This window comes from Salvelinus sp. IW2-2015, linkage group LG5 (genome assembly GCF_002910315.2).
Source record: "Salvelinus sp. IW2-2015 linkage group LG5, ASM291031v2, whole genome shotgun sequence".
NCBI lineage: Eukaryota > Metazoa > Chordata > Actinopteri > Salmoniformes > Salmonidae > Salvelinus > Salvelinus sp. IW2-2015.
In genome coordinates, this window is record NC_036844.1 from 4,253,708 (window position 1) to 4,280,051 (window position 26,344).

The following is a 26,344-nucleotide window of genomic DNA, read 5'->3' on the forward strand; positions in this document are numbered from 1 at the left end:
GGTATATTGAAGCAACATCTCAAGACATCAGTCAGGAAGTTAAAGCTTGGTCGCAAATGGGTCTTCCAAATGGACAATGACCCCAAGCATACTTCCAAAGTTGTGGCAAAATGTCTTAAGGACAACAAAGTCAAGGTATTGGAGTGGCCTTCACAAAGCCCTGACCTCAATCCTATAGAAAATGTGTSGGSAGATCTGAAAAAGTGTGTGCGAGCAAGGATGCCTACAAACCTGACTCAGTTACACCAGCTCTGTCAGCCTGGAATCGAACCAGGGACTGTAGTGATGCCTCTTGCATCACTCTTGCCTTAGACCGCTGRGRCACTCAGGAGCCCTTTACAGACATGTTGTATCTGTAAAGAATACGTAGTTCATTTAAGATTATTTAAGGTTATACTGTTAAAATAATACAGATCATTACAAATCATAGSCTGTATTTTATTCACCTGAGCAGGCTTCCTTGCCAAGTTAAGGTTTGTCTTGCTGCAGACACATGAGAGCCCCCAAAACCTTTGCTTATTGAACTGCAAAAGAGAGATGAAAACCTAATAGTAACAATGAACAGAGGAGGAAACCAAGTCACCTGTCATAAGGATTATAGGAATCAGTGTTCTATCATGGCAGCATAGCTATAGTAGTTGAGGAAAAATGTGACAAAAAATGTCATATTTACCATTGATAACAAGTTCAATGCAGTCCTCAATGCCGGAGTCTGAACAACAGAAGGCCGGCATCCTGGAGTCGCCTCTTKACTGTTGACGTTGAGACTGGTGTTTTGCGGGTACTATTTAACCTCTCTAGGGTACGTGGGACGGTAGCGTCTCACCTCGTCAACAGCCAGTGAAACTGCAGGGCGCCAAATTCAAAACAACAGAAAAATTCCTCAAACATACATGTATTTTACACCATTTTAAAGATACACTTGTTGTAAATCCAGCCACAGTGTCCGATTTCAAAAAGGCTTTACGACGAAAGCAAACCAAACGATTATGTTAGGTCAGTGCCAAGTCGATTTTTCCAGCCAAAGAGAGGAGTCACAAAAAGRAGAAATATAGATAAAATGAATCACTAACCTTTGATGATCTTCATCAGATGACACTCATAGGACTTCATGTTACACAATACATGTATGTTTTGTTCGGTAAAGTTCATATTTATATCCAAAAATCAGAGTTTACATTGGCGCGTTACGTTCGGTAGTTCCAAAACATCCGGTGATTTTGCAGAGAGCCACATCAATTTACAGAAATACTCATAATAAACATTTGTCAGGATTTGGCCAGGATTATTCCGGTTTTGGTCACTAGATGCCCCCATTGGGCTTTTTTGACCCTTTTGTTTTCCCTTATTTCCAGTTATTTATTTTCAACTTTGCCTCGTTTCCTTGTATGTATATAAACCCTTAGTTTTCTCAGTTCTTTGCTCTGTGTTGAATGTTAGCACCCAGCCCCAGCATGCTGTGAACTTTTGTTTCTCAGTTGGATTTCTCTTGAGGTACTCTGTTTTGTTCTCGTTTATTTATTTTTCTTTGATTTTTCTTTTGAGGTTTTTTCCCTGCTGTGCTTACCACTTTGTGGATTTACCTTGTGACTTGGAGGATATACCTTTTTTCTCTTGGTATTACTTTTGACGTTGTGGATTTATATTTTTTTGCCTGAAGTACTTTCCTTTTTACTTTATTAAAACGCCGTCTCAAGTACTGCTGTGTCTGCCTCATCTTCTGGGTTCTGCCGACTATTAGTGGCTCAGTTTGATAAGTGACTGTTTCTCTGACCGGAGACCCGAGTTCGTAACCGGGTCCTGACAACATTGATAAAAGATACAACTGTTATGCATGGAATTTTAGATCCACTTATCCTTAATGCAACCGCTGTGTCAGATTTAAAACAACTTTACGGAAAAAGCACACCATGCAATAATCTGAGTCCGGAGCTCAGAGACAAATCAAGCCAATCCGCCATGTTGGAGTCAGAAGTCAGAAATAGCATTATAAATATTCACTTACCTTTGATGATCTTCATCAGAATGCACTCCCAGGAATCCCAGTTCCACAATAAATGTTTGTTTTGTTCGATAATGTCCATCATTTATGTCCAAATTCCTCCTTGTTGTTCTCGCGTTCAGTACACTTTCCAAACTCATGACGCGCGTGCAAGTCCAGCGGAAAGTACGGACGAAAAGTTTAAAAAGTTATATTACAGTCCGTAGAAACTGACAAACGAAGTATTGAATCAATCTTTAGGATGTTTTTAACATAAATCTTCAATAATGTTCCAACAGGAGAATTCCTTTGTCTTCAGAAATGCGATGGAACAGAGCTGCTCTGACGTGAACGCGCGAGACTGAGCTCGTGGCTCTCTGCCAGACCTCTGACTCATTCCCCTCTCATTTGCCCCCACTTCACAGTAGAAGCATCAGACAAGGTTCTAAAGACTGTTGACATCTAGTGAAGCCTTAGGAAGTGCAACATACCAATATCCCACTGTATCTTCAATAGGGAATGATTTTGAAAAACCGACCTCAGATTTCCCACTTCCTGGTTGGATTCTTTCTCAGGTTTTTGCCTGCCATATGAGTTATGTTATACTCACAGACATCATTCAAACAGTTTTAGAAACTTCAGAGTGTTTTTTTAATCCAAATCTACTAAAATATGCATTTTAGCTTTTATGGCTGAGTAGCAGGCACTCTGTGGCGGGCCGGGCGCAGTGCGCGCTAACCAAGGGAGCCGGGTGCACGGTGTTTCCTCCGACACATTGGTGCGGCTGGCTTCCGGGTTGGAGGCGCGCTGTGTTAAGAAGCAGTGCGGCTTGGTTGGGTTTGTGTTTCGAGGACGCATGGCTTTCGACCTTCACCCGTACGGGAGTGGTAGCGATGAGACAAGATTACTAGCAATTGAATACCACGAAAATTGGGGGAAAAGGGGTAAAATCTATTTATTTTTTAATAAAAAAATAAATTAGTAAGCCTATAAGAATGCATGGTATTATTGGAAAATGTTCTATATTCAAGCAAGTAGGCTAATCAAGCATCATGGCAAATGAGTCAACAGGCTATATCAACTAGGCRATATCATGGACTGACTGATTTTAATTCATTAACAAATACGTAAGTATATACAGCYAATTCAGAAAGTATTCGTAACCCTTGACTTTTTCCACATTTTGTTACATTACAGACTTATTGTAAAATGGATTAAATAAAACATATCCTCATCAATCTACACACAATACCCCATAATGACAAGAGAAAATACGTTTTTAGAATTTTTTGCAAAAATAAAAAACAATACAGAAATAGCTCAGGTGCATCCTGTTTCCATTGATCATCCTTGAAATGTTTCTACAACTTGATTGGAGTCAACTTGTGGTAAATTCTATTGATTGGACATGATTTGCAAAGGCACACACCTGTCTATATAAGGTCCCACAGTTGACAGTGCATGTCAGAGCAAAAACCAAGTAATGAGTTCGAAGAAATTGTCCGTAGAGCTCCGATACAGGATTGTGTCGAAGCACAGATCTGGGGAAGGGTACCAAAAAAATTCTGCAGTATTGAAGGTCCCAAAGAACACAGTGGCCTCCGTCATTCTTAAAGGGAAAAAGTTTGGAACCACCAAGACTCTTCCTAGAGCTGGCCAAACTGAGCAATCGGGAGATTGGACAGGGAGGTGACCAAGAACCTGATGGTCACTCTGACAGAGCTCCAGAGTTCCTCTGTGGAGATGGGAGAACCTTCCAGAAGGACAAACATCTCTGCAGCACTCCACCAATCAGGCCACTACCCAGATGGAAGCCATTCCTCTGTAAAAGGCACATGACAGCCYGCTTAGAGTATGCCAAAAAGGCACCTAAAGGATTCTCAGACKATGAGAAACAAGATTCTCTGGTCTGATGAAACCAAGATTGAACTCTTTGGCCTGGCACCATCCCTACGGTGAAGCATGTTGGAGTCAGGATCGAAGGAAAGATGAACGGAGCAAAGTCCAGTGAGATCCTTGATGAAAACCTGCTCCGGAGCGCTCAGAATCACAGACTGGGACGAAGGTTCACCTTCCAATAGGACACAGCCAAGACAACGCAGGAGTGGCTTCGGGACAAGTCTCTGAATGTCCTTGAGTGGCCCAGCCAGAGCCCGGACTTGAATCCGATTGAACATCTCTGGAGATACCTGAAAATAGCTGTGCAGCGATGCTCCCCATCCAGCCTGACAGAGCTTGAGAGGATCTGCAGAGAAGAATGGGACAAATTCCCCCAAAACAGGTGTGCCAAGCTTGTAGTGTCATACCTAAGAAGACTCAAGGCTGTAATCACTGCCAAAGGTGCTTCAACAAAGTATTGACTAAAGGGTCTYAATACTTACATAAATGTGATATTGTAGTTGTAGTTTTTTTAAATAAATTTGCACAAATTTCGAAAAACCTATTTTTCCTTTGTCATTATGGGGTATTGTGTGAAGATTGAGGGAACAAAAACATTTAATCAATTCTAGAATAAGGCMGTAATGTAACAAAATGTGAAAAAAGTCAAGGAGTCTGAATACTTTCTGAATGCACTGTAGGGCATTTTACAGTAGCTATGGCTTGACAAGTTTACAACCTAGATATCAAAGCATTATTTACATTTACGTAATTTAGCAGAGCGACTTACAGTTGTGAGTGCATACATTTTCATACTTTTTTTCATGCTGGTTCCCTGTGGGAATCTAACTCACAACCCTGGCGTTGCAAGCTCCATGCTCTACCTACTGAGCAGCACGGGATTATCCAATTTAGCAGGCATAATCACATAATAACTAGTCAAAACAAACGTTAATAGCTCCCCCCCATTGAAAGTCAATGCTTTTGTAATATTACCWAATTATATGTGTGACCTGTTTACATAGAAAGCAAAGCTGTTTACATAGATAGCAAACTTTAGCTAGATAGCTAATGAACTTAGCTAGTTGAATAGCATTTACTAAAATGGGCAATAACTTAACCATGGTAATGTTAGCAGATTGCATTATATTTTACTTGGACAGTTCTCTTACCTATGAAAATGAGAGCTACTGTAAATGTACTATACTGTTACCATGCGAGCTAGCTAGCTTGCCAGGTAGCTAAGCTATGTAGCAGATATTGATAGCCACAAGTTAGCGGTTACTATTTAAATTCTATTGTTGGAAAACAAGTTGGCTGTGGTTAATATCAGCATTGCAGTATAARTCATGTGTTTAATCTGATAGTCCAAGAGAAAGTTGGAGAGGGTTGGCTAGCTAGCTAGCTACAGTTCTGTCTCGATCYTGCACTGTCTGGACGTCGCTCTTTTCCCCCCAAGTGGTTGAATGAGTCATCCAATAGCGTCGCACCCCTCCATTGTTCGAAATATGGAGTGGTGTGAGGCTGTGTCCTTCTTCCAAAGAATGAGAAGCTACAAATGATTGGCTTTTGAAACATGGACATGGAGATGATGATTGGACATGGTTGACAACCTAATGTSAGTTAAAATAGCGCCACCTGCCGCCCGGTCCCATTTTTACAGTCGTTGGTATGACTCGGCCGGGAATCGAACTTCCAGTCTCAGGGTGGACACTCTAACCACAAGGCCACTGAYTAGGTATAGCCTGGTATATCCTCGACCACCGAAACAAGGTCAAGACCTTTTAGACTGGAGTGCGTAGCTTCGGACACATAGCCTTTGACCTGTTCCATTAATCTAAATGTTCATCGCCAGACTCCTAAGGTTCTATTATATATTCTCTGGGCCTTTTAATAAACACCTCAAACTTTATTTGAAATGGTGTCCTGATTTGTAGTTTGTTATTCAGTATTTTGGGCTATTTGTAATGTTGGTAGCATTATGGAAATGCTAAACCTTTTTTTCAAGTAAGAATAGYTAGACTCATAACCACTCTCCATTCTGGATAACACTTTCTTGAATCATACATTTGTATCTCACACAGTGCATTTATTGAAAAAAATTGTACACTCTAGGGAATAGGGAGTCATTTGAGACACAGCCTTTTAAGTTGTCCTTCTCCTCTCTCCAGGTATCAGAAGCTGCTTCCCTTGCTGAGCTTCYCGCTGCAGTCCACCGACAACTCCCACTCCATGGTGGGTAAGCTGTCTCGCCGCGTTTTCCTGAGCGCCGCACGCATGTTGGCCCGCGTGCCGCATGTCTTTGTCAAACTCCTGGACATGCTTAGCATCATCAGCTCCACGCACTACGCCCGCATGCGCCGCCGCTTGCTCGCCATCGCCGAGGAGATGGACATCCTGGACACCATCAATCTGGGCCTGGAGATCATGGAGTACAGCGCCAGTGAGGCACATGAACTGGTCAGCGCCGCCTTCCTGGAGCCCTCCGCACCTCAGAACTCGCCCAACATGACCGAGAGCAACACACCAACGCATACGATTCAGCTAGCCAGTGGAAAGGGAGGGAGAGGTTGCTTTGGCAAGGTGGGAGCAAGTCCTGAGGARATAACTGACAGGTTAGCGGCCATTTCGACTAGCACCTGGCATCGCGATATGGCAGCTTCCGCGTGCAGTGGGGCCCAGGCCGGGCACCCAAAGCTCCCTGTTCGGACACGTAACTGCCCCCTCAGCCAGTTTCTGAACTCCTCCTCTTCCAGCCAAGCCCCTAGCCTCCCCTCACCCTCCACCTCCTTCCCGGGCCCTGACAGCAATCCCAAACCCCGACCCCAYAGTTTCGTTCCCAGCAAGCTGGCATCTTCTGCCTCCTCCTGCTCCCCTGGCGCCCAGCGCATGTTCCACCAGCAGAAGCCCTGTAGCAGCAAGGACCCTGAGAAGCAGCTCCCCTCCCCCTGCTCCACCCAGGCGAGACACGTKCCCTCCAGCCAGATCCACAGACCAAAGCCCTCCCGATCCACCACCCCGCCCACCCCAAGAGTCTCTAAGAGCAGCTTGAAGCTGGACCTCCAGGGGGAGTCGACCAGCCTTTCTACTAGCACCTCCGGAGGCGAAGGCCTCTCCACAGGGGGCCACATGGGGGGAGCCACCACCCTTATCACCAGTGAGGACAGCTGCTTCACCCCCGTGGAGGAGAAGTTCTGCGGCTTYAACGCCTCAGCCGAGCTCAATTCCTCCATGGAAGACCTCCTGGAAACCTCAATATCGGCAGCCGGCGATGCCACCACCGTCACCTTCCAATCGGAAGTGGCCCTGCTATCGCCAGAGCAAGTCGGGGACATGCCAGGGGSAGGGGGGGCTGTGGGGACGTACAGTGAGGACGTGACGCAGCACCAGAAGTGCAAGGAGAAGATGGAGGCGGAGGAGGAAGAGGCGCTGGCCGTGGTCATGGCCTTGTCGGAGTCACAGGACGCGCTGCCCGTCATCCCCCAGCTACAGGTGGACAAGGACCAGGACTGCATCATCGTCCAGGCAGATGTGAGTTAATTAAAACACCCTCAGGAACTTACGTACCTATAAGACCAATTTCCCAGACACAGATTTTGTGTAAAAATACTTTGAACTGAGAATCTTCGTTAAGCTTGCTTCTTAGTCCAGGTCCGGCAAATTAACCAACAAAGGTTTAGACTGAATAAAAATGTTACCTTAACAATACAAGGTCGAGTAGACATAATAACTGGCAGATGGCTAGAGAACATTGAACATTGTTACACCAAAGCTCATAGACATCATCTGAATCATATCTTGCATATCAACCTGTTGACTGCTAAACCGTATTATAAACCGGTTAGTTTGGGTCCTGGATGCTGATTGGTTGAAACAGCATTTCCGCCTTGTGTATATCAGACAATATACCACGGGTATGACACAAAAATACTTGCTTACTGTTTTATTTAGGTTGGTAACCAGTTTATAATAGCAATAAGGCACCTCGGGTTGTGGTGTATGGCCAGTATACCACGGCMAAGAACAGCCCTTAGCTGTGGTATATTGGCCAATATACAACAAGCCTTATTGCTTAAATAAACCAGGATTTACAAATAGTATCCCCCACCAGCTCTCCAGAAAAGCCCAAAAAGTCTAACATGTAGCATGTACAGATAACTTCTAAAATAATGGAAACGCTTGAGTAAATGAGGGATACAAAGTATATTGAAAGCAGATGCTTCCACACAGGTGGGTTCATGAGTAAATTAAACAATTAACATCCCATCATACTTATGGTCATATATAAAAATGCTGGGCAGGCCATTATTTTGGCTACCATGGCTATGCCCCCATAGGATGACAATGGGCACGAGTGGTCATTGAATAGTTTGATTAGCATGAAAACYATATGAACCATAAGCCATGACTGAAAAATATTGGTTGGTTACAAAATCGAAGGACCATTAAAATAGATAGAAAACTCYGGTGCTGGTTTCGAGGCCAGTAGTAACCACTGCTGTGGGAGGTTTGGACCTATCGCCAGGAGCAGCAGGCAAACGTTATCCTGCTACTTGTGGGCCCGTGATAGGCTCAACTAATTGTGTGAGGGGTGGGAATGGGCGGATTTATCCATCCCCTTCTCCGGCCGTTGTATTGGGCAGTTCAATGTCTCAGTCCCTGGAGCAAAAACGTTGTGCTATCCAGGAGCARGAGTACAGGACATCAATAAGCTGCTCCCAAACATTTTAAACCTGCATCAGGAAATTGAGTCTATCAATGTTCATGTGGGATTCAATGACATTATGAAGGGCAGTGCAGAACAGCTGAAAATTGATTATAAAGAACTGATTGGGTCACTACTTGACACCAACAAAAGTCCCATAATATCTGGTCCTCTGCCCTCRCTAAATCGTTCAGAAGAATTTTAGCCCTCCATAACTGGCTACGAGACTATTGCAGCTCTGTGGGTGGAACATTTATTGACAGTTTTGATACCTGGAAACAAAGCTTGTATTATAAGGGGGATGGGATCCACCCAAATCATTTGGGTTCCTGGATCCTTTCACAGCATTATAAGGCTGCATTGAGACAATGACTTATCATTGACCCAAGCCCAGCTCAGGCAATACCTACCATTGTGTTGCTGAGTTGTCATAATGCTTCAGCAAATGTACATTATCGCAGGTGACGTTGGAAGACACAATGTAAGTAACATKATTTATGTCCCTCTTACTGCCCTGAATGCCTCTGCTGATCCTACAGCTATTGTATGCAGTAATCATGTGCCTATGAACCATAGTTATACTGTTAGAACTGAGGCGGTGTGCCATAGCAGGAAGTCCACTGTGTGCAGGTCACCCTGCACTAACATAAATAACCTGAGCATGTCTACCTCTGCTAAGCTTCCCAGTAAAGCAATACAAATAATCAAGCATCTCAGAAAAGTGCTAAAAATAACCCATGTTAACATTATGTCGCTTAAGAAACGGGTCAAATTTACATTTACATTTAAGTCATTTAGCAGACGCTCTTATCCAGAGCGACTTACAAATTGGTAATGAAATCAATAATTTGCTAGTAACAGATGACATTTGTATTCTGACAATCTCTGAAACTCACTTAGATAATACCTTCGATGACACATTGGTAACAATACATGGTTATAAGATCTACAGAGAAGAAAGAAATACAAAAGGTGTAGGTGTGGCCATTCATATTCAGAACCACATTCCTGTAAAGCTTAGAGTGGATCWTATGTTAAATAATGTTGAAGTAATATGGCTACAGGTTCATCTGCCTCACCTAAAGCCCATTCTGGTGGGAAGCTGCTATAGACCACCAAGTGCTAACAGTCAGTATCTGGATAACGTGTGAAATGCTTGATAATGTATGTGATCTCAACAGAGAGGTATATTTTCTGGGTGATTTAAATATTTACTGGCTTTCATCAGGCTGCCCACTCAAGCGAAAGCTTCAAACTGTAACCAGTGCCTGCAACCTGGTTCAGGTTCTCAGTCAACCTACCAGGGTAGTTACAAACAGCATAGGAATGAAATRATCAACATTGTTCACATKTTTACTAATGCTGCAGAAATMAGCTTGAAAGCAGTATCCAAATCCATCGGATATAGTGATCACAATATAGTAGCCATATCTAGGAAAATCAAAGTTCCGAAGGCTGTGGCTAATATAGTGTATAGGATGTCATACAATACGTTTTGTAGTGATTCCTATGTTGTTGATGTAAATAATATTTGTTGATCTGTGGTGTGTAATGAGAAGCAACCAGACACTGCACTTAACACATTTATGAAATTGCTTATCACAGTTACTAATAAGCACGCACCCATTAAGAAAATGGCTGTAAAAACGGTTAAATCCCCGTGGATTGATGAGAAATTGAAAAATGTTATGGTTGAGAGAGATGAGGCAAACYAAATGGCAAATAAGTCTGGCTGCACAACAGATTTGTATTTGTATTTATTATGGGATCCCCATTCAGCATCTACTCTTCCTGGAGTCRGGAAAAATMAAGGCAGTTATACAATTTWAAAAACATTACAATACATTCATTACAGAATTCACAACACACTAAGTGTGTGCCCTCAGGCCCATGCTCCACTACCACATATCTACAGCGCAAAATCCATGTGTAAGTGTGTGTATAGTACGTATGTTATCATGTGTATGTATGCATGTGTCTGTGCCTATGTTTGTGTTACTTCACAGTCCCAGCTGTTCCATAAGGTGTATTTTTACCTGCTTTTTAAATCTGATTATACTACTTGCATCAGTTACCTGATGCAAGCAGTTACCTGAATAGAATCTCCATGTAGTCATGGCTCTATGTAGTACTGTGCACCTCCCATAGTATGTTCTGGACTGGGGGACTGTGAAGATACCTCTGGTGGCATGTCTTGTGCATGGGTGTCCGAGCTGTGTGCTGGTATTTWAAACAGACAGCTCGGTACCTTCAGCTTGTCAACACCTCTTACAAAAACAAGTAATGAGGAAGTCAATCTCTCTTCCACTTTGAGCCATGAGAGATTGAGCTCTCTGTGTACTTTTAAGGGCCAGCCATGCTGCCCTGTTCTAAGCCAACTGCAATTTCCCCAAGTCACTCTTTGTGGCACCTGACACGACTGAACAGTAGTCCATGTGTGACAAAACCAGGACCTGTAGGACCTGCCTTGTTAATAGTGTTGTTAAGAAGGCAYAGCAGCGCTTTATTATGGACAGACTTCTTCCCATCTTAGCTACTGTTGTATCAATATGTTTTGATCATGACAGTTTACAATKCAGGTTTACTCCACGCAGTTTAGTCACCTCAACTTGCTCAATTTCCACATTATTCATTACGAGATTTAGTTGTGGTTTAGGGTTTAGTGAATGATTTGTCCTAAATACAATGCTTTTAGTTTTAGTAATATTTAGAACTAACTTATTCCTTGCCACCCACTCTGAAACGAACTGGAACTCTTTGTTAAGTGTTGCAGTCATTTCAGTCGCTGTAGTACCTGACGTGTAGTGTTGAGTCATCCGCATACACAGACACCCTGGCTTTACTCAAAACCAMTGGCATGTCATTAGTAAAGATTGAAAAAAGCAAGGGGRCTAAACAGCTACCCTGTGGAATTCCTGCTTCTACCTGGATTATGTTTGAGAGGCTTCCATTACAGATCACCCTCTGTGTTCTGTTAGARAATGAACTCTTTATCCACATTATAGCAGGGGGTGTAAAGCCATAACACATATGTTTTTACTGCAGCAGACGATGATCGATAATGTCAAAAGCTGCATTGAAGTCCTACAAGACAGCCCCCACAATCATTTTATCATCAATTTCTCTCAGCCAATCATCGGTAATTTGTGTAAGTGCCGTGCTTTTTGAGTGTCTTTCCCTATAAGCGTGCTGAAAGTCTGTTTTCAATTTGTTTACTGTGAAATAGCATTGTATCTGGTCAAACACAATTTTTCCCAGAAGTTTACTAAGGGTTGGTAACAGACTAATTGGTCGGCTATTTGAGCCAGTAAAGGGGGCTTTACTATTCTTGGGTAGAGGAATGACTTTAGCTTCCCTCCAGGCCTYAGGACACACACTTTCTAGTAGGCTTAAATAGGGGCCTGAGTAACTGCCTTAATTTTGCTGGACCACAGGAATGGGGATCCATAATAAATACAAAATACAAATCKTTCAGCAATGTCCATCCAGAACAAGGAGGAGACCAATTTAAGCAGGTTTAATGATGATCCACTCACACAAACACACATCCAAGACCACTCTGAGTCTGACTTGTGACTGACAATGATTGTGGTTCTGAAAAGAAATAATATATCAACTTCAATTGTAGCACTGATATGCATGACATGAAAGTACAAGATAGCATATGGCCTTGCATAAATTAACTAGTAAACAGGCTCCATAAGCTAGAGCTCTTGTACATAAACAAATATACGGTGCCTTTGATATAATAACTCACTTCGTTCCCTACCGTCAGCCATAGGCAACCACCCACAAAATTCCCAATGCAACCAACAATATTTTACTTTATACAGTGCATTTGGAAAGTATTTTTCCACATTTTGTTACGTTACAGCCTTGTTCTAAAATGGATTTTTTTTAAATGCCCAGCAATCTACACACACTACTCCATTATGACAAAGCGAAAACAGGTTTTTAGAAATTTGTGCTATTATATTAAAATTAAAAAACATTCAGACGCTTTGCTATGAGATTCGAAATTGAGCTCAGGTGCATCCTGTTTCCATTGATCGTCCTTGAGATGTTTCTACAACTTAATTGGAGACCACCTGTGGTAGATTCAATTGATTGGACATGATTTGGAAAGGAACACACCTGTCTATATAGTTAAATAAATTAAATAAAAATAAATATGTWTATAAGGTTCCACAGTTGACAGTGCATGTCAGAGCAAAAACCAAGCCATGAGGCCGAAGGAATTGTCCGTAGAGCTCCGAGACAGCATTGTGTCGAGGCACAGATCTAGMGAAGGGTACCAAAAATGTCTTCAACATTGAAGGTCCCTAAGACCACAGTGGCCTCCATCATTCTTAAATTTAAGAAGTTTGGAACCACCAAGACTCTTTCTAGAGCTGGCAGTCCGGCCAAACTGAGCAATCGGGGGAGAAGGGCTTTGGTCAGGAAGGTGACAAAGAACCRGATGGTCACTCTGACAGAGCTCTAGAGTTTCTCTGTGAAGATGGGAGAACCTTCCAGAAGGACAACCATCTCTGCAGCACTCCACCAATCAGGTCTTTATGGTAGAGTGGCCAGACGGAAGCCACACCTCAGTAAAAGGCACATGACAGTCAACTCTGAGTTTGCCAAAAGGCACCAAAAGACTCACACCATGAGAAACAACATTCTCTGGTCTGATGAACCCAAGATTGAACACTTTGGCCTGAATGCCAAGCTTCACGCCTGGAGGAAACCTGGCACCATCTCTACGGTGAAGCATGGTGGTGGCAGCATCATGCTGTTGAGAGGTTTTTCAGCGGCAGGGACTGGGAGWCTAGTCAGGATCGAGGGAAAGATGAACTGAGCAAAGTACAGAGATATCCTTGATGAAAACCTTCTCCAGAACGCTCAGGTCCTCAGACTGTGGGAATGTTCACCTTCCAACCGTACAATGACCCTAAGCACACAGCCAAGACAACGCAGGAGTGGCTTCGGGACAAGTCTCAATGTCCTTGAGTGGCCCAGCCAGAGCCAGGACTTGAACCCGATCGAGCATCTCTGGAGAGACCTGAAAATAGCTGTGCAGCTACGCTCCCCATCCAACCTGACAGAGCTTGAGAGGATCTGCGGAGAAGAATGGGAGAAACTCCCCAAAAACAGGTGTGCCAAGCTTGTAGTGTTATACCCAAGAAGACTCAAGGCTGTAATCGCTGCCAAAGATGCTTCAACAAAGTACTGAGTAAAGGGTCTGAATACTTACATAAATGTAATATTTCAGTATTGTGTGTAGATTGATGAGGATTTTTTTTCTCATCAGTTTTAAAATAAGGCTGTAACGTACCAAAGGTGGAAAAAAGTCAAGGAGTCTGAATACTTTCCCAAGGCACTGTATAGCAAATACAGCAATGTAGAAATGTCTGCGAATATAACCCAGATTATAAACTGGGTGGTTCGAGCCCTGAATGTTGATTGGCTGACAGCCACGTTTATGATAAAACATTTATTTTTACTGCTCTAATTACATTGGTAACTKGTTTTTAATAGCAATAAGGCACCTCGGGGGTTTGTGATATATGGCCAATATACCAKAGCTAATGGTGTTGCATCTTGCCTAAGAATAGCCCTTATCCATGGTATATTGGCCATATACCACACCCACCCCCCCGTGCCTTATTGCTTAAATATAGCATGAGCGATATACACAAATAATCTAGCATGGCACCATGCATGAGAAATGCTAACCAACGACTAAATGCTAATAAGCATGCTAAATCCTAATACATTCTGAATTCAATTGTTAATGCTAGAGCTAACGCTAGCGAGACCGCGAGCTAGCGAACACCCTCAATACAAATGGAAGTTATAACAATAGTTAATATTGAGATCCGAAAACAACAAGACATAAACATCTTAAGGCACTTTTAGATGCATGCACAATAAAATATCAGACAGCAAAAGTATTTTAACCATAGGAGAAAGACTAGTAGGATGGAAAACATGAAATACTGTCAGTATGGTGAAAGTAAGTTTCTGACTGAAGCACTTTTCTGACATCTGCCCTGCTCGTGCTACACTGAACGTCCCAGGAATACTAACTGCTGATAGGCTAACATAATGCTGTCTGGCATGACCTTGACCAATAGGAACTAAAGAAGTTTGGGTCTTGTGAATAGGAGGCCTATGGAGAAAGCACTAAATAGCTGACTGAAGCTGGCCGTTTTTACAATGGCCGTCTCAGTCACCAGATCTCAACCTAATTGGACACTTATGGGAGATTCTGGAGCGACGCCTGAGACYGCGTTTTCCACCACCATCAATAAAATACCAAATTATGGAATTTCTTGTGGATGAATGGTGTCGCATTCCTCCAATAGAGTTCCAGACACTTGTWGAATCTATGCCAAGGTGCATTGAAGCTGTTCTGGCTTGTGGTGGCCCAACACCCTATTAAGACAGTTTATGTTGGTGTTTCTTTATTTTGGCAGTTAATTGTATGTGTATAGGCAATCGTGTGTATAGGTGAAACATTGCAGATAGAAACGTCAATAAATAGAACTGACGTGATTCCTGGCTACATGTCAGAAATGCATGTTTGTTCTACATAATATCTATCTGAGTGTTCCACGACATTGTYTCCTGCCCTGGTATGGGATGGCATACTGACACGATGTCTTATATGGTTCCCCAGACCCCAGAGACTCTGCCTGGCCTTACCAAAGCAAAGCAGCCCTACAGGGAGGGCCACGAGTGGCTGAAGGGKCAGCAGATTGGCTTGGGGGCCTTCTCCTCCTGCTACCAGGCCCAGGACGTGGGCACTGGCACCCTGCTGGCAGTCAAACAGGTGAGAAGAGGAGACACATACAAGGCAATCAGAGAMCCTATCCTAGGGCTGATTCTCCTATGATGAATTCCAAACAACTCCTATGTACTCCTGTTGATATGATAGAAATGGATAGGTATAAAGCAATATTGTGAAAATTCATCCTAGCTGTTCAGAGGGCAAGGGAGACCTATTACCATATTTTCTATACCGATTCAATTCTTTCAGATCTGCAGGAGTGTCTAGGATTGGGAGCTAGGTGTTGTTTCTAGGTGGYGCCTATGGATTCCATTTCAGAGTTGATTCAATTTTAACAAGTGACATCAAACTGAGATGTAGCCCTTAAAGAGAATGTCCAGCTCTTTCATCCCCTAATAACCATGAGTGTGTGTGTCCTCTCCATCTAGGTGACGTATGTGAGGAACACATCGTCAGAGCAGGAGGAGGTGGTGGAGGCTCTGAGGGAGGAGATCCGGATGATGGCCCACCTCAACCACCCCAACATAATCCGCATGCTGGGGGCCACCTGCGAGAAGAGCAACTACAACCTGATGGTAGAGTGGATGGCAGGTAAGGGCCTTTGATGATGACACATCCAACGTTGAAAAAACTTTCCCGCTTTCATCCTTTGTTCAATTCGAATCAATCCAGTTTGATTTAGCCTATAGAAAATATAGATTTTTTGAATTTTTTTAATGTAATTTGATAGATTATTGTTTCCTGCTTTTTATCTTTGTGACATGATCATTCATTATTTATTTTTTAACTTTTCAAAATGCATAGTATTAATTGAACTTGTATGACTAATGAGTGAACTACCAAGTTYTGGGATGAATATGTATCAGCTGCGAAAGCTTTATGTAACTAATTCAGAATTGCCAGAAGTTTAACGTCATAGTAGATATTGTAACTTTTGACCCTATCCCTCCTACTATGAAGCATTGTCCTCCCTCCTATAACAATCACACTTGTTGCTCCCTTGGAAATAGAATGACTAGGTTATAGTAAGTCTATCTCTATGGTTTATSCTCTRTCTGTTGTGTCCAGGTGGGAGTGTGTCCCATCTCCTGAACAAGTATGGAGCCTTCAAGGAGGCTGTGATCATCAACTACACGGAGCAGCTGCTCCGAGGCCTGGCCTACCTCCATGAGAATCAGATCATCCACAGAGACATCAAAGGTGAGTGCACACACACACACACACGCACACGCACACACACACACACACACACACACACACAAACAACCTCCAGCACACAGGAAATCCCTGCTGAAATTGTGCTGCCTGTCACAGAACTGAAGGAGGGGGGATGGCGAGCCCCTATGTGCTAGACCCGGGACAGAAACAAACTCATTTATGTGTTCCACGTTTTAGCTTTTGACTGTGGGGGCTTACTATAATAAGGGCTTGGGATTTTTTACTGGTCAGGACATCCTATCTCTTCAATAACTACCCATCCCCCACTCCACTCTCTCTCTCCCCCAGGTGCCAACCTGCTGATTGACAGCACAGGTCAGAGGCTGCGTATAGCCGACTTCGGAGCTGCTGCCAGACTGGCCTCTAAGGGCACTGGAGCAGGGGAGTTCCAGGGCCAACTCCTGGGAACCATCGCCTTCATGGCCCCCGAGGTAAACACGGATGAGAGAGAGAGACTAAATRTGTGTCCGAATTAGCACTCTCTTCCCGGCATTTATAGTGCACTACTTTTGACCAGAGCCAGAGAGCATTTCAGACACACACACTGTGTACAAGTGATGGCTGGCATGAAGCTTGTGAGCATAAAGCTAGGAAATTCTGCCACTTAAACGAATGCCCTACGATCAAAAACCTCTCAATCCTCTGTATCCTGTTTGTGGAGAYGATCTGAAAGAGAAAGAAGAAACAGCGGCAGAAGCAGTAGCCTTCTGTGAGGGCTGTTTTTTTGAAGAGGTCCCTGAGGATGCTGATAATGAACTGGGCTGCTGTGCTGTGATAGGCAGTTCACAGCTGAACTCACTTCTAATTAAACAAGGTTTTGGGAGCCACAGTAGTAACAAGGCATTAAAGGTCCGGACTCCATTGTGGGGGCCCTCTCTCAAAAGGGATTATAATTTTCTTTCATTTGGGAGTTACTGAGAAATCTAAATCCACTTTAGTTCAGTTCCCCAGCGGACACGTGATTCTGAATGGCCTGCATAATGGCGGCTGTGTTTCGCGGCGAAAATAAATCTTTGTCGGAAGCCATTGACATTTAAATATCCTWCCCCAAACATAAGAAAGCAAGATTTGGCCTCAGAATTAATTGAAGCCATAGTCGTGATAAAGAATGAAGAAAGAGGGCAACTAAATACAGACCCAACAAAACATGATGGGAGGCTCCGTGATAAATTTAACTCGTTGGCCGAGTCACATCCTTTGGTTTGACATTATGTGTCCATCCACCAAAAATAAGTCTGTTGTGTAACTATGCCACTCTTCAACAACACCCAGTCAAGTGCTGTAAAACAATGGCTTGCCATTTCGGTCAATTCTGCCGCTATTTGCACATTAAAGACTATGAATGGAGTAGAGTTAAGTYTGCGTGTGTAGTGGGTGCGTGCATTAAATGCTTAAATTCAATAAACGTAATGCATTTGTCCATATGTTGATACCTTCAGTGTATGGTTGACTCTGTAGGTGCTACGTGGACAGCAGTACGGCCGGAGCTGTGATGTGTGGAGTGTGGGKTGTGCCATCATCGAGATGTCWTGTGCCAAGCCCCCCTGGAACGCTGAGAAACACTCCAACCATCTGGCCCTCATATTCAAGGTACCGTCAATACAAGTAGTGTGGTGTGGTCCTGTATGGCTCAGTTGGTAGAGCATGGCGCTTGAAATGTCAGGATTGTGGGTTTATTCCTGGCGCCACCCAATGTGAAAAATGTATGCACACATGACGATAAGTCTCTTTGAATAAAAGTGTCTGCTAAAGGGCATATATTATGTTTATTATTATTATTCTAATTAAAGTCACAAAGTTAGTATTTTAAGGAAACCATGTCCAGTCACTTAGATATGTGATCAATTTGTCTTCAGGACCAGAAATATCCTATACCTAGACATTTTATTGTTGGGTCTTGAGCATTATCATTGAATATGCGACCCACAAAAAACTGCACAATCAGTGTTTTCCCCAACTAGATGGAGTTGGCACTCTCTGCTTGTAAGGCTTGAACTTAAAGAATTCACAGGATATACTGCCACAACATGACTTTATATTGATTGATGTACACACATATAGCCGAAAAAGCACACATATAGCTGTAAAGACTCACGTATAGTTGTAAAAGACATACAGTACTCTAGTGACTTCAGAAAGCATTCATACCCCTTGACTTGTTCCACATTTTTTGGTGTTACAGCCTGAATTCAAAATGGATTAAAATATATATATATATATTCTCACCAATACCCCATAATGACAAAGTGAAAACATGTTTTTTTTTATGTTTGCTAATTTATTGACAATTAAATACAGAAATATCTATATATTATATTCTATATTCAGACACCCAAGTCAATACTTCATAGAAGCATCTTCGGCAGCGATTACAGCTGTCGCTAAGACCTTTCCACAGCTGGATTGGGCAACATTTGCCCACTATTCTAAAAAAATWAAGTATTCAATCTCTGTCAAATTGGTTGTTTATCATTGCTAGACAACAACTTGGCCACTCAGGAACATTCACTGTCTTCTTGGTAAGCAACTCCAGTGTAGATTTGGCCTTGTGTTTTAGGTTATTCTCTTGCTGAAAAGTTCATTAATCCCCCAGTGTCTGATGGAAAGCAGACTGATGAACCAGGTTTTCCTCTAGAATTTTGCCTGTGCTTAGCTCCATTCCATTTTTTTTTATCCTGAAAAACTCCCCAGTCCCTAACAATTACAAGCATACCCATAACTATACTTGAAAATATGGKGCGTGGTACTCAGTAATGTGTTGTATTGGATTTGCCCCAAACATAACACTTCGTATTCAGGACAAAAAGTGAATTCCTTTGCCATATTTTTTTGTAGTATTACTTTAGTGCCTTGTTGCAAACAGGATGCATGTTTTGGAATATTTGTATTCTGTACAGGCTTCCTTCCTTTTCACTTTGTCAATTAGGTTAGTATTGTGGAGTAACTGCAATGTTGTTGATCCATCCTCAGTTTTCTTTTATCACAGCCATTAAACTCTGTAACTGTTTTAAAGTCACCATTGGCCTCATGGTCAAATCCCTTCCTCTCCGGCAACTGAGTTTGGAAGGACGCCTGTATCTTTGTAGTGACAGGGTTTATTGATACACCATCCAAAGTGTAATTAACTTCACCATGCTCAAAGAGATATTCAATGTCTGCTTTTTGTATTTTTACCCATCTACCGATAGGTGCCCTTATTTGCGAGGTATTGGAATACCTCCCTGGTTTTTGTGGTTGAATCTGTGTTTTAAAATGTACTGCTTGACTGAAACCTTACAGATAATTATTAAGGTCATTTCGAAAAACATAATTCCACTTTCAGGCAGAATTTTATGAGATTTGAGAACACGTGAGTGATTATAGATCATTCCTCTATGCAGAGTCTTTCCAGATCCTTGATATCCTTTGTCTGRGCTGATGGACTGCCCGGCAGGTAGCCTAGTGGTTAGAGCGTTGGGCCAGTATCTGAAAGGTTGCTGGATTGAATCCCGGAGCTGACAAGGTAAAAATCTGTTTTTCTGCCACTGAGCAAGGCAGTTAACCCACTGTTCCCTGCCGCCGAAAACGTGGATGTCGATTATGGCAGCCCCCCGCAGAGGGGTTGGGTTAAATGTGGAAGACACATTTCAGTTGAATCCATTCAGTTGTACCACTGACTAGGTATCCCCCTTTCTTCAATTCAATCCACAGGTTTTCAATAACCAGGTTTCCATCCAACCTTTTTATGCGAGTAAAGTACATTCCGGATAAAAAATGTCATAACAGCTTGATGGGATCAGTAATTTTGACAGTAAACTTTCCACATATTGACACACAAAAATACGCTAGAAAAGGTGGGATATTTTTATGCGAGAAATAAAAACGCTTTTATGCGCAAATATTGATATAACAACCATCATATTGAAGTAAATTCGAGCCACACGGTGATATTGTCTGGTCCTCCCACTATGACTTTGGAAAGCATGCAGTTTATTWGTCTGTAGATTAAATAAGTTATGATGAACTTCACAGGGTAATGAGCTTCACACTCCTTTCCAATAAATATCTTATTCTGGTGACATGATGATTGATGCTTGGCTGTCCATAATAATCTCATCATGTACAGTTGAAGTCGGAAGTTTACATACACCTTAGCCAAATACATTTAAACTCAGTTTTTCACAATTCCTGACATTTAATCCWATTAAAAATCCCTGTCTTAGGTCAGTTAGGATCACCACTTTATTTTAAGAATGTGAAATGTCAGAATAATAGTAGAGAGAATGATTTATTTCAGCTTTTATTTCTTACATCACATTCTCAGTGGGTCAGAAGTTTACATACACTCAATTAGTATTTGGTAGTGTTGCCTTCAAATTGTTTAACTTAGGTCAAARGTTTCGGGAGGCCTTCCACAAGCTTCCCACAATAAGTTGGGTGAATTTTTGCCCATTCCTCCTGACAGAGCTGGTGTAACTGAGTCAGGTTTGTGGGCCTCCTTGCTCGCACATGCTTTTTCAGTTCTGCCCACAATTATTCTATAGGATTGAGGTCAGGGCTTTGTGATGGCCACTCCAATACCTTGACTTTGTTGTCCTTAAGCCATTTTGCCACAACTTTGGAAGTATGCTTGGGGTCGTTGTCCATTTGGGAAGATCCATTTGCGACCAAGCTTTAACTTCCTGACTGATGTCTTGAGATGCAGCTTCAATATATCCACATAATTTTCCTCCTTCATGATGCCATCTATTTTGTGAAGTGCACCAGTCCCACTTCCTGGTTGGATTTCTTTCTCAGGTTTTTGCCTGCCATATGAGTTCTGTTAWACTCACAGACATCATTCAAACAATTTTAGAAACTTCAGAGTGTTTTCTATCCAAATTGACTAATAATATGCATATATTAGCAACTGGGACTGAGGAGCAGGCAGTTTACTCTGGGCACCTTTTCATCCAAGCTACTCAATACTGCCCCTGCAGAAGGGACTACTTAGTGTATGTAAACTTCTGACCCACTGGACTTGTGACACAGTGTAAACACTGTAAACAATTGTTGGGAAAATGACTTGTGTCATGCACAAAGTTGATGTCCTAACCGACTTCCCAAAACTATAGTTTGTTAACAAGAAATGTGTGGAGTGGTTGAAAAACAAGTTTTAATGATTCCAACCTAAGTGTATGTAAACTTCCAACTTCAACTGTATACAAGAGTAGGTGTTATGGACATTTGAGTAGTATGTATAGTCCATAGATGAGCTATTAGTCTCTCTCCAGATATCTATTTTACCWTTATTTAACTAGGCAAGTCAGTTTAGAACAAATTCTTATTTATAATGACGGCCTTGTTCAGGGGCAGTTCGACAGATTTTTACCTTGTCAGCTCGGGGATTCGATCTTGCAACCTTTCGGTTACTAGTCCAACGCTCTAACCACTAGGCTACCTGCCGCCCTATTAGTCCCATCTCTTTAGTAAGAGAGTTCAACATCTTTGCAGATCTGGGGTTTGTGGTGGGGACTTGAGATGATTTGTCCAGGGTTGGGTTGAGGGTACAATTAAAATCTCCAGCCAGCACTCCAAAGGAAACACAATGCTCGTTGAACAGGGTTATCATTTTCGACATGAAAGCAYGAGTATCTGTGTTAGGGGCGTATATGTTTAAGATAGTAACTGGTTGCCTATACAGTGACCCAGTTATCAGAATAAATCACCCCCCCGGATCAGATATGTTTTTGTCAATTATGAATGGTTTGATTTGAAAGACGAGAAATACACCTGTCCCACCCAAGCTCTGCGGAGTTTAGCATGTTCAGCATCACAGAGGTGTGATGTGTCTCTTGTAATAGTGTGATGTTTACTTTTTCCATTTTAAGAGCACCTATTATCTTTTTCCATTTTATTGCATGACCTAGACCATGGCAGTTCCATGCCAGTAGATTTAAGGTACTAGTCAATGTCATCAAGCAGTAATCAAACTCTGAAAGTCATCTCTGGGTATAGGTGGATAATCGTTACAGCTGCGATCACATAAAATCAAAAAATAAGTGGTGTACGTAAAAGACCAATCTCTGAACACCCCAGCCGAGTTCCCAAACAACTCGACATATCCCGTTGGATCTATTAACCCCARGCTCAGTCTCAATTCTGTGTTCCCAAAAACAAATAAATCACAAATGATGGAGCAAATCCTGAAGATGGATCTATAGGATAAGTTGTTTGCTTTTATTAAAACGAAATAGCGACAGGATAAGGCCATAGGCCTATTGACACATTGAGACTCTCGTTACGTCTGTAAATGTGTCATAATCCACAGGCTATAAATGGTGGAGGCCTGTGTGAAAATGATAACTGCAAATGATAATAAAAAAAGGGGGGAAATAAAGTAGGATAAAAGTTTAGTAGGCCTAGGTTAGGCTATAGGGCCTATCCCTCTCTCAGCTAAAAMAAAATAAATACAAATTAGACGGCTATAATGACATTTAGCGGGGCGGGTGGGTCATTGTATGGCGGCTATATGTTGTCTTACCTCCTTTAGTAGTAACAGTAATCACTTTTAATCATTGGTCCATTTCTCAGTGGCCAGCATTGTCCTTCAAAAAACGTTTTGCCTCTTCGGGAGTTTTGAAGTGTCGCAGGGCTCCTTGGTGAAGAATCCTGAGCTTGTTTTGGAATGTGAATCCCCTAAAGATGCCTCGGTCAATGGAGTATTTCTTCACCTCGTCAAACTCTTTCGCCGTATTCCAGCTGACAGGTCCTGGTYTAAAGTGAGTTTGGCGTTTCCCACTGTAATGGTGTTGATTTTCTCCCCCTGTAAGACTCGTTCCTTGTCGGTGAATCTCAGGAAACGCATGGTGATTGGGCGCGGTGGTTGTCTGGCTGCTGGTGCGGGCCTCAGTGCTCGGTGAGSTCTCTCCAGTTCTATGGGCCTGTCGGTGGTCAGGTGGAGCCACTCGGGAAGTTTGTCTTGCAGGTAGTGGATCAGTGGCATGTTTTCCTCTTCTTTTTTGGTCAGGTTTAATAGAACACAGTTATTCCTTCGCCCCCTATTTTCCAGGTCCTCTGTTTTCTCTTCCAGATGCTCTATTTTCTTTTTAGCAGATGCTATTGTTTCCATGGCGTCTGCCAGTGACTTTTCCATGGATAGGATTCGCCCCTCTGCTTCATCCAGGCGCCCCGCGTTGATGGTCATCTTGTTGTTGATGTCAGGCAAAGCATTTTCCAGGATTGTCACCTTGCCCTCTATCACACTGAGCTGAGATAATTTTGATCTAATTTGTTGTTGAGTTCTGTACGTTGGGATCTTAGCTCAGAAAGGATGTCTTCGACAGAGTGCGAGGTTGGCAGTTGTTGGCCCTCGCGAGGGGACGTGTCCTCTTGCTCCTGGCTAATGGCACTATATTTTTCTGAAGCTAGCTGTTTCTTGGAGGCTTTTTCCGCGGCTATTGGTCGAGTCCGGGTAAAAATGTCACCTGTGCTGTCGCCTTTTGTAGCCGCCATGACTTTTTGACTAAAGCTAATGGAGTTTTAACTTGAAGTGGAGGTAAGATTAAGAATTGGAAACGACTTGTGCGGAGCTCTTAGTTCATGTGGCCATCTCGTTCAAGGGTCACGTGATCCCCCTATAGCTCAGTATTTCAATTATTTATTTTATACAGTCATTTTTGCTCATCTTTATCAAGGGTGTCAATAAATTCGGACCCCACTGTATATATAGCTGAAAAGCACCCTATTGGCCTTCCTCTTTCATCCAAAGACCTTGTGGTTGATTGGGTTTCTACAGTATCATAACTTCACCCTCACCTCCTCTCTCCCTCTCCCCCAGATTGCGAGTGCCACCTGTGCACCCTCCATCCCTCCCCAGCTGACCGCGGGTCTGAGGGACGTCACCCTGCGCTGCCTGGAGCTGCAGCCCATGGACCGCCCCCCCTCCAGGGAACTCCTCAAGCACCCCATCTTCCGTCTCAACTGGTAGTCCCCAACATCCTCCCCAAGTCCCCTACCCACCCTATCCCAAAGCGTCCGCACGGAAATACTACTGAAGGCCTAGCCAAGCCTGCTTTCTCTCCTCTAAACGCTGCCAATCAGACTAACCTCCCTAATCGCTACCATTACCACCTTCCCTTCACCCCAGACCCTCCCCAGTCATGAGTGGAGGGCCTGGGATGGACAGTAGTATCTGGGCTCTCCTCTCTCCCTCCCTTCTACTATGGCCTCAAACTGCTGTATCTTAGCACAAAATGCAAAAAGCAAGTCACAAAATGTATTCTACGAAAATMGTACATTCTTAGTCAGAGGGCCTTGTTGGTATACTGTAGTCTGTATTGCTCTTCAAGGCTTTGTTCTGGTAATGAAATGGTTCCATAAGCACTTTCGTAGCCATTTTGCAGTGCCGCAAAGGTTTCAAGAAGTTATTCCCATTTTAACCCGTGAGTCAAAAATAAGTCCTTAGAACCGCAAACAGAAGACGATGGAGTAAAGATGGTTTTTATCACTTATGTTGTATGGTCATAAGTCTCAAACTATGTTTTTGTTTTTAGAGTAGAAAGAAAGGCATAATGAAGTGGTTTAATCGGTTGATTTTGTGCGTTTCTACAAAGATGCCTTTAAAATGTGCATTTTACTGTTGGGCCATCAAGCTTAGTCGAATAATGATGAAGATCACTTAAGTGTTTCAGGGATTGGTGACATATCTAACAGAAACTTTGCTAGTTTGGCAAGCTTAACACTGAATGTGAACGCTTATGATAACGGTACTTGTCTGAAATGTGTTTTTGTTTTTAAGATTTTGTTTTTAGGACATGAAAAGTTATAGAACACCTACTCATTCAAGGGTTTTTCTTTATTTTTTACTATTTTCTACATTGTAGAATAATAGTGAAGACATCAAAACTATGAAWTYACACYTATGGAATCATGTAGMAACCAAAAYAGTGTTAAACYAATCAAAATATATTTTATATTTGAGATTCTTCAAATAGCCACCCTTTGCCTTGATGTCAGCGTTGCACACTCTTGGCATTCACTCAACCAGCTTCATGAGGTAGTCACCTGGAATGCATTTCAATTAACAGGTGTGCCTTCTTAAAAGTTAATTTGTGGAATTTCTTTCCTTCTTAATGCGTTTGAGCCAATCAGTTGTGTTGTGACAAGGTAGGGGTGGTATACAGAAGATAGCCCTATTTGGTAAAAGACTAAATCCATATTATGGCAAGAACAGCTCAAATAAGCAAAGAAAAGCAACAGTCCATCATTACTTTAAGACAGGAAAGTCAGTCAAGCCGGAAAATYTCAAGAACTTTGAAAGTTTCTTCAAGTGCAGTCGCAAAAAACATCAAGCACTATGATGAAACTGGCTCTCATGAGGACTGCCACAGGAAAGGAAGACCCAGAGTTACCTCTGCTGCAGAGGATAAGTTCATTAGAGTTATCAGCCTCAGAAATTTTTGCACAAATAAATGCTTCACAGAGTTCAAGCTACAGACTCATCTCAACATCAACTGTTCGGAGGAGAATGTGTGAATCAGGCCTTCATGGTCGAATTGCTGCAAAGAAACCATTACTAAAGAACACCAATAACAATAAGTGACACGAGCAATGAACATTAGACCAGTGGAAATTTGTCCTTTAGTCTGATAAGTCCAAATCTGAGAATTTTGGTTCCAACCGCCATGTCTTTGTGTGACGCAGAGTAGGTGAGTGGATGATCTCCGCATGTGTGGTTCCCACCGTGAAGCATGGAGGAGGAGGTGTGATGGTGTGGGGGTGCTTTGCCCGGTGACACTGTCAGTGATTTATTTAGAATTTAAGACAC

At 42.6% G+C, this 26,344-nt stretch overlaps 1 protein-coding gene across 2 annotated transcripts in view; it reads left to right on the plus strand.

Moving 5' to 3' along the window:
* Positions 1 to 25,773, plus strand: part of LOC111963818 (mitogen-activated protein kinase kinase kinase 1) — a 118,750-nt gene extending 92,977 nt beyond the window's left edge. For both annotated transcript variants that reach the window (XM_023987359.2, XM_023987360.2), the window contains exons 14-20: positions 6,031 to 7,390; positions 15,229 to 15,381; positions 15,768 to 15,930; positions 16,408 to 16,539; positions 16,846 to 16,988; positions 18,016 to 18,147; positions 24,356 to 25,773. In XM_023987359.2, the coding sequence (XP_023843127.1) occupies positions 6,031 to 7,390; positions 15,229 to 15,381; positions 15,768 to 15,930; positions 16,408 to 16,539; positions 16,846 to 16,988; positions 18,016 to 18,147; positions 24,356 to 24,505 (2,233 nt within the window). In that variant the 3' untranslated portion in view covers positions 24,506 to 25,773. The remainder of the gene's footprint in view (positions 1 to 6,030; positions 7,391 to 15,228; positions 15,382 to 15,767; positions 15,931 to 16,407; positions 16,540 to 16,845; positions 16,989 to 18,015; positions 18,148 to 24,355) is intronic.
* Positions 25,774 to 26,344: the final 571 nt, after the last annotated feature.